General features: G+C 47.0%; 1 protein-coding gene across 2 annotated transcripts in view; it reads right to left on the reverse strand.

The window, feature by feature from the left end:
• Positions 1-8,967, reverse strand: part of Nisch (nischarin) — a 36,454-nt gene extending 27,487 nt beyond the window's left edge. Inside the window, exons 1-3 of one of the 2 annotated variants that reach the window (XM_032919428.1) lie at positions 8,743-8,967; positions 6,574-6,657; positions 5,332-5,514 (exon numbers count right to left, since the gene is read on the reverse strand). In XM_032919428.1, coding sequence (XP_032775319.1) covers positions 5,332-5,514; positions 6,574-6,657; positions 8,743-8,838 — 363 coding nt within the window. In that variant the 5' untranslated portion in view covers positions 8,839-8,967. The remainder of the gene's footprint in view (positions 1-5,331; positions 5,515-6,573; positions 6,658-8,742) is intronic. The other variant, XM_032919427.1, reaches the window with a different exon arrangement.

The following is an 8,967-nucleotide window of genomic DNA, read 5'->3' on the forward strand; positions in this document are numbered from 1 at the left end:
AGCAGGTACGAAACACACGCGCACATAACCCTTAGGCTGTAGTCTCCCCCAGCTTCCTTTATCCAGTTTCAATCTTTGTGGTATTCATGGTCAATTATAGTCCAAAATTATTGGAAAATGCCAAAAATAAAGAACTGGTAAGTTTTAAATTACACATTCTTCTGAGTAACACGAACACTCCAGCTGTCCCGTGTCTCCTGGAACACGAGTCAGCCCTTGTCCAGCACGTCTACTTAATAAACCCACCACGCACTTGTCATTAGCAGCCACAGGACTTTGTATTTTCTCTTACCAATTTTGTTTACATTTAGGACTTTGACCCATTTCGAGTTCATTTTTATGTATGAAGTGGGGGTCCAGCTTGATTCTTTCAAAGTATGGATTTTTTTTTCTTTTTTCTTTTTTTTAGAGCTGGGGACCGAACCCAGGGCCTTGCGCTCTACCACTGAGCTAAATCCCCAACCCCCAAAGTATGGATTTTAACGACTAGGGAAAAGCATCCTTTCCCCATCCAACTCTAAAGTGGGAGTCCAGGGGATGGGGCAACCTTTGTTTCCTGCTCCCAGATAGCTGTACTCTCAGCTTCCTAGACTCATAGTGATAGACCCCAACCCAGAACCCCCAGAGACGTTTTCCAACTGTGTAGAGTCAAACTGAGATGTGTGTATGTAAGTAACTCTCACTTGATTTTAGAATAGTTTGTAAATGCAGGAGTAGTGATGCAGGAATTCAGATATGCCAAAGACAAATCTTAAAGTGACTCCATTAGAGAAACAATGAAAAATTTCTAGTTTGATAAGAAACTAAATTAGTTGTTAAGATCTACACTAAAAATAAATCTTGTGAAGAAGAAAATTGTGAAAAGGAAATTCCTACTAGTTTTGCTATGATACTTCAAACTGTAAAAGCTATGGTTAGAATACAAGGTAAGTACCATCCTAAGACATAAAAACCTTGGACTTGCATATGTAGTAGGGATTTTGTAAGCATAGATAGGGCTCAGCGTTAACCTTGCTTTTAGCTCTTTACTGGGGGCCCTGCAATGTGTTCATCACCTGACATAAGGGATGGTGAATGATAGCACAATGTGGAGTGGTAGCTCTTCCTTACCCACGGGGCATGCTCTAAAACCCAGAGGCTCAAAACTAGACAGTCCACATACGCACTCTTTCCTACTAACACACAATAAAAGTCTAAGGGAGAGCCAAACATTAAAAATCTAAATTATTAAAATAATGTTTAATAAAAATTATGTAATGTGGTCTCTCAAAGCATCTTTTTCTTTAATCATTCCACTTACAGGAAGCGCTTCTTGGCTCTATTTTGGCGCATCTGAATGGCCAACATCAGGTTCAGGTGCTTTGAGCTATTTTTATTTTCTTTTTTCTTTTTTAAGATTTATTTCTTTATTTCATGTATGTGAGTACACTGTCGCTGTCTTCAGACACACCAGATTCAGATCCCAATTACAGATGGTTGTGAGCCACCATGTGGTTGCTGGGAATGGAACTCAGGACCTCTGGAAGGGTAGTCAGTGCTCCTAACCACTGAGCCATCTCTCCAGCCCAGGCTGTTTTCAGTCAGTTACCTGGCCCCAGCACTGAGCCATTGTACCACGTGATCTGACCACTGTAAGGACTTCTAAGCGATGCTTGTGCAGTGTGGAAACACCAGAGAAGGCGCCGCATCCTGGGAGCCATCTCACCACACCACGCAGAATGGGGCGTGCTTTAACACTCATCAAGAATGAAAGTCCTGGGTTGGGGATTTAGCTCAGCGGTAAAGCGCTTGCCTAGCAAGCGCAAGGCCCTGGGTTCAGTCCCCAGCTCCGGGAGAAAAAAAAAAAAAAAAAAAGGAAACAAAACAAAAGAATGAAACTCCTGGAGTCTACATTTAACATTTTTTTTTTTTTTTGGTTCTTTTTTTCGGAGCTGGGGACCGAACCCAGGGCCTTGTGCTTCCTAGGCAAGCGCTCTACCACTGAGCTAAATCCCCAACCCCTACATTTAACATTTTTAAACACGGTTGACAATAAGCAACAGAAACCATGGAATTAAAAGTCACAAATAAAAAGGGATTTCTGAATATATAACTAAAGAATATATTAGTCATGAAAGGACTAAAGGTTTAATGCTACAACATGAATCAGCTCATGAAATAAATTAAGTTGCTACATGTTGTATGAACCACTCATCTGAAACACTGAGAACAAGCAAACAAGGCAGTGACTCTGAAGGGTTGGGGAAAGGAAGGAACAGTTACTGCTCCTAGACACAGCTCGGGCTAAGTGTTCTGGAATTAAGACAGTGGTGTTCATTTCACAACTCTGTGAATCAACAACAACAAATAAAAAGAGACTGAATTGTATACATAGGGTAAACTTTATAGTATGTGAATGATATCTCAATCTAAAAGTAACTCTCCTAAACAAAGAGAAAACAGCAGCAATAACAAAAAGTCAGGTATGGAGCTGGGCACGGAGGTGCACATCTTTAGTCCCAGCACTTGAGAGGCAGAGGCAGGCAGATCTCTGAATTTGAGGCCAGTCTAATACCAAATGAGTTTCCAGGATAGCCAGGGCTACACGGAGAAACCTTTCTTGAAACAAAAATAAACAAACAAACCCCCACAAAGGCCAGGTATGTCAGCACACACTGCAATTGCAGTTCTCAGGAGGAATTCGGGAAGATGACTGCAAGTTCAAGGCCCCCCTGGGCTACAGAGCAAATGTTACGCCAACTCTATCTAGGCGTCACAAGCCTGTCTTAACAAAGTAAAACGTAAATAGCTCACGCCATGGCCGAGAAGAGATCTCTGTGTCCATCCGCCTCATTCAGCGTCTGCACACATGAGACAGAACACACCAGGACCAACGCTGAGGAAGATACTGGCTAAGACAGATTCCCTAGAGAGCCCCCCACCTGCAAAAAAAGCTGACAGTGCTATTTCACTGTGTGGGTTCAAATTTAAATTTTAATGGAGCACTAACCCAGTGGTTCTCAACTGGATGACTTTGCCCTGCCCCTCTCACCTCCCACCCCCCAGAAGATGGGCATTATCTTCTCTAGAGAGGGTAACTCTATAGTTGGAACTGGGAAGGAAAATGACTTCAGCTGGAGTCCAGGGATGTTACTAACAGCACAGGTCAGTCCCTCACAGTCCAGAATGACAGCAGCACCATGGCTGAGAACTCCCGTGTTAATCTAATGACAGGTTAATTACTTTTAAAATCTCAGATTTATATAACCGATGTATGTTTGACATTAATAATGTCAAGTATGTCCAAATAGTTCGAAGGCCGTGCTTCAAACCAGAGTCACGAGAGTTAGGCTGGCCCCAGACTAACGCATCAAAGTTCAACTGAAAAGAACATTCCAGGCCTTTCCCAGCTCAGAGTTGGGCAAATCTGAGGCAGCCAGAAAAATCTGTCCCCAAAGACACAGCCTTAAGCAACAAACCAGACTTTCAAAGAGATGTTTATCAGGTTTCATTCTTCAGTGGTGATGGGAAGTTATGTGACGTTTATTTAACAGACTCACATAGCAAGGGAGAATTTTTCTAACACAGAGAAATATAAAAACCCACTTACAACAGGAGCTGGTTCAACAGCGTCTAACTATGTACAGCCCCTTCCAGCTTAGGGCAGAACGCTGGCCACAGCGGCAAAGCCCAAGTCCCCAGGCTCCATTTACACTCCAAACAAGGCTCACGAGTCTTACTTTGAAATTTCAAAAAGATTTTAAAGAAAGTACTTCCTATGAGGCAAGGTCATCTTCATCATTTAAGGCAAAACTATTAAATATTAAATGTTGACAGAAAACCTCTCGAAGAAAACTGCTACATGTGTAGTTTTTCATAGACAACGGCGTCTATGTGACCCTTTTCTTATAAAACTCTAGTCTATGTGCTGTTTTATGACTTGTTCTTTTGTGGGTTCCTCTGGGGTGGGGAGGGGGTTGAGACAGTGTCACTATGTAGCCTAGGCTGGCTTAGAGCGTGCTATGTAGACCAGGCTGGCCGTGAACAAGGACCCACCTGCCCCTGCCTTCCGAGTGCTGATATTAAAGGGTATATGCTACTAGGCCAGCCCTGTTTGGATTCTCAAGATAAGTCTTGATGTGGCTGGCTTTGAACTGCAGTCTGGAAAGTGCTGAAACTGCAGGCGTGTCCATCATACCTGGCTTGGCTTGGTTTCTTTTTTCTTTTTTTTCTTTTTTTCGGAGCTGAGGACTGAACCCAGGGCCTTGCATTTGCTAGGCAAGCGCTCTACCACTGAGCTAAATCCCCAACCCCTTGGTTTCTTTTTTAAAAGAAGTTTCTTCCCGGTATTCCCCGTCCTGTCTTCAGCACCTTGCTCCGAGTCTTGACATGACAACCTTTGCTCACGTATTCTTTTGTAGTGCCCCATCTTTCCTGAGAATAAACTTTCAGAATTGAGCTGCTAGTGGCTTTTAATATTTTTAATATTTAATATTTAATATTTTTAATATTTTTGTTTCACACTGCTTGCTAAACTTCTCTTCCTAATGTCTGTCAACTACATTATTTTTACCTTCTCACCATTTTTGAGACGTAGCCTTGCTCTGTAGCTCTGGACAGTCACAAACTGACGCGGCCTGAACGGCATGATTTACTGTCAGCAGTGGCCCACCATCCTCCCCCGGCAGGGAGAGGAGGACCCCTCTATGATGCCTTCTCCCATACCAGGAAAGTGTGTGCCCTCAGCAGGTACCCTGCCAGTGCGGTGTCTATCATGAGTCTCACGACAGCAATTCTTTCATTAAGAATAACTACATCCAGGCTGAAGACTGGCTCAGCAGTTAGGAGTGCACATCCAAATCCAGTTCCCGCGGTGGCCTGGACTTACCTGTAACTCCAACTCCATGGAAGCCAACATCCTCTTCTGGTTTACATGGTATTTACTTGACATGTACATACCCCACACATAAATAAAATAATCTTAAAAGTAGAAAAGAACGAATACCTCCATGGTTGGTATAGGTGTGGAGTCTGAGCCCACATGGCAACAATAAGTGTATGCCAGGCATTACACAGTTCTAGTCCACGCTCGCCCAGCTGAGGGAGATTTACCTTAAAAGACCATAGGCTATTTCTGCAAAGGAAAATGTCCTGTAGAAGAAAGTACATGGCCAGTCCAATTTTACATAAACCCACTAACACATATGTGACCTTGACCATCTGACCCTATCCCTCTATCATCTAACCTCAGGGTCGGGGGCCACTCTGTGTCTCCTCAAAGCCAAGCTCTACGGCTCGAGCTTTGGTGGCCGTGGGTTCATAGGCAAAGCAGAGAACCCCAAAGGAACTTACATAGAGGTGAAAATGCAGGAAGTGGGCCAGAACTCTGGGAGCCACATCAGGGAAGGTCTTCAGGAGAGTCTGGAGGTACACCTCCAGGTCTTTCTCCCTCTTTTCTACCAAGCTTCTCGAGTTCTTTCCAATTATCTTTTTGGGTGGAAGTAGAGTTTTGTCAATTTTTCTCTCAGCAACAAGCTGTAAGAGAACACAGCACATCAACCATAGACCAAGGAGCTCTGCGTCTATGTAGGATCCAGGCTGGCGATTTTCAGTCACGTCTTCTGCAACCACTGATGGAAGCAGTGCCAGGATTAGAGTTCCGAGTAATGCTTGGGCTCTGCCCTCTTCAAATCCAAGAACTGGAAATGCTAATACGACTCCAAGCCAGACACCCATCTTTAGTCTTTGGGGATCTTCAGAAAAGCAGTGCTTATGGCACCCTGAAGTTTGGAATCTAAGGAGTTTGTGATGTGCCTTTAAGACACTCTCACTGTGAATGTGCCACAGAAAGCAGTTCTTTCTAAAAGCAAAGGTAAAAATATAATTTCACTCTGTTATTGGAGAATGAAAATATATTTCGTGGGACAAGTTCAAACCTGGACCCTCCTCAGGAGACTTACATTCAAGGTGTATGGCAATTTTAAAATCAAAATGTACATATACTACCTATAGACTGTCTCCTATTAGGGTTGAACTCCTAGGACCAACCAGTTCTTTTTGCCAGCTTCATCGAGTAACTGGTTTACTACAGTAAATTATAGAGCTTAGGACATGGCTCATCTGGTAAAGGAGTTTGCTGCCAAGTCTGACGACCTGAGTTCAATCCCTGGGGCCTCTATAGTGGAAAGAGTACTTGCTCTCACAAACTGACCTCTGACCTCTACACATGGGCTATGGCACGTGTGCATGATCCTCCCAACACACACACACACACACACACACACACACACACACACACACACACACACTCTCTCTCTCTCTCTCTCTCTTCTCTCTCTCTTTTATAGGACAGAGTTTTACGTAGCCCTGGAACTCATTCTGCAGACTAGGCTGGCCTTAAACTCACAGAGATCCACATGCCTTTGCCTCCCAAGTGCTGGGATTAAGGGCGTGTGCCATAAATAAGTGTTTTTTTAAACTTACAAACTATAGGTGTGGAGACAGTTTTGCCCTAAAATTAACACGTGGCACAGTGGAGACTTGGTCCACAAGCCCCACATCCCCAAGATACAGGTTCCTAGCTCTTCAAATTACCTTTTCATGGAGGTCATGAAAATCACTATAGCGGTGTTTGATCGTCCACTCATGGTTGCCATCGGTAACCTGTATGACATATACCTAAAGGGAAAAACGATTTCTTGTGACAGGAGACCCCCAACCCACAAGAGCTGCAAGGTACTATGTGGAGTCCGCACTCCTCAAAGTGCAACAGTCAGGCATCCTTCCACACCCAATGTGGGCCCAGCCTTCCTCAGCCTCCTCTACAGCCCTGTGAGGTCTGGAGAAAAGCTTTCGCTTCCATTATCAGGGAAGAGTGGTAAGCGTGACTAGCTGACACACCTCCTTAGGTTTTTTTTTTTCTCCTCCTCTCTCTGTAAAATTCAAAACCCAACTTGTGCTACAGGCAAGGCTGGCCCTTCCAAGGGAGGTAGAGCCGAGCCCAGTATGGCAGCACCAGTGTCCAGTCACCTTCTTCGACTGGCTGTGGTTTGGATTTCTGCTGCTGAACCAGAGGCAGCAGTCATTCAGTCAGCCTCAACAGAAGGCAGTACCATTTTAGCCGTTAAGAAAACCTGGGTTCAAAATCTGGCTATCCCATTTCCTGGGTGTGGCTTACGTGGCACTTATGTAAGTGACTGAGAACCTAGGTTCTATCTGGGCCTCAATTCCTCCATTTTAAAACCTGGTGGGCTGAAGAACCAAGTAAAAGTAAAGCAATTAAGTATAAAAGGATTTGTGCAGGCCTAACACCGAACAAAGGACAGGCATGTTTATAACACCATAGCCAGTGACAAATGATGGTGGTCAGCAAGGATCACCACCTTTCTCCTGACACTTCGGGGAAGGACAAAGCCCCGAATGGGAAGGGCCTCTACTGACTGCAGCTAGTCAGAGGTGAGTGACCTCATCCCTTAACTAGATCAAGCCCCACGGTCCTAGCTTCCCTACCTCTCCCTGGAGCATGGAGAGATTAGTGGGAACAGTCAACTAGGCTGATTCCTCTGACCCCCAGGAGCAGCCATTTCTCCAGTGCCAGCCTGTTGCTCTGAAAGGAGCCACTAGCAGGAATTCCACTGTTACGGCGGCTTCGGGGGCGGTGTGTGTGTGCGTGTGTGTGTGTGCGTGTGTGTGTGTGCGTGTGTGCGTGCGTGCGTGTGTGTGTGTGTGTGTGTGTGTGTGTGTGAGAGAGAGAGAGAGAGAGAACACGCGAGAGCGGGAGGGAGGGAGGGAGCAAGATAGAGAGGAATAACCCTCAGGATCTGGTATTAGGGTGGGAGCCAATGGCGGGAGGCAAAAGCAGGCCCAAGGCCCTTACCTCTGTCCACCCTCCTGGGAACAAAGGACAAGGAGACGGAGGTGCTCAATGAGCCCCCACCACAGAACAAGTTTTCACCTGGCAGCCTGCCCACGAGGCTCACAGGCCTAGCATCCAACCCTATCCAGATCCAAAGGGCTTCTGACGCCATCGTCCTAACTACCTTCCTTTTTTGTCGGGTTTCCCTTGTAGCCTACGAGGATACGTTGGAAGCTCGCTGTCCCTCTTCCCTACGCCCTGAAGTCCCCTAAGGTTTGCAGGCCCCGTACTCCAGCCCTGAGATAACTTTCTCTTTTCTGCACGGCTGGGCTCCATTCCTTCCTCACCAGACCCTGAGGGCCCATTTTTTCCAACCCTCCCCCCCTCCCCTCATTTCGAAGGGCCGATCTGGACTGTGTCTGGTGTTTGGTTGGTGGGGGTGGAGATCAGGATCCGCCGTCTCTCCCTCACCACCTGAGGATCTCTGGCCCTTTCCCTGGGTCCCATCTATCAGAGACCCCCGCTTGCGAGTCCCTTTCCTCCCAGACTCTATCACGGTCTCTTAGGCTGGCATCCTTCCTTGCCTGCAGGATCTAGAGGGACTCCATTTCGTCATCCCTTCCTCCCCACCCTCTGATTCCTCCAACACAAGTCTCCTTTTCTGGTCGCGCACCCTTCCCCCCAACCCCCACCTCCCCGCGCCCCGCCTAGAACCTCCTCCAGAACCTTTGCGACCCAGCCCCTTCCTCCAAATCCCGCATTTCTAGGGTTCCCTCGTCGCTTATCGCAGAACCTTTCACCCACTCATCGAATGTGCGACCCAGACCCCCTCCTCAAAGACCCTCCCGACTTGAACTCCGGCTTCCAGGCGCTAAGCCCGCTTTGGATGCCCGCGTCCCCCAGCACACCGTGTACGTGTCCACGAGCTCGGAACCCACAACGCGCGCCTCCTTGGCAGGCTCGGCCTCTCGCTCAGGGCCGAAGCTGAGTGTCGCAGCCGCCATGTTGCCGGCTCCACCGCTGCCGACGCCCGGCGCAGAGTGGCAGCAGCAGGGGGCGGGGTCAGCGTCCCACCGCCCCCCGGCCCCCGCTGCCCCCCGCCCGCGCCCGCGCCGCCATCTTGGCCCCTTCTG

The sequence above is a fragment of the Rattus rattus genome, chromosome 13, assembly GCF_011064425.1.
Source record: "Rattus rattus isolate New Zealand chromosome 13, Rrattus_CSIRO_v1, whole genome shotgun sequence".
Taxonomy (NCBI): Eukaryota; Metazoa; Chordata; class Mammalia; order Rodentia; family Muridae; genus Rattus; species Rattus rattus.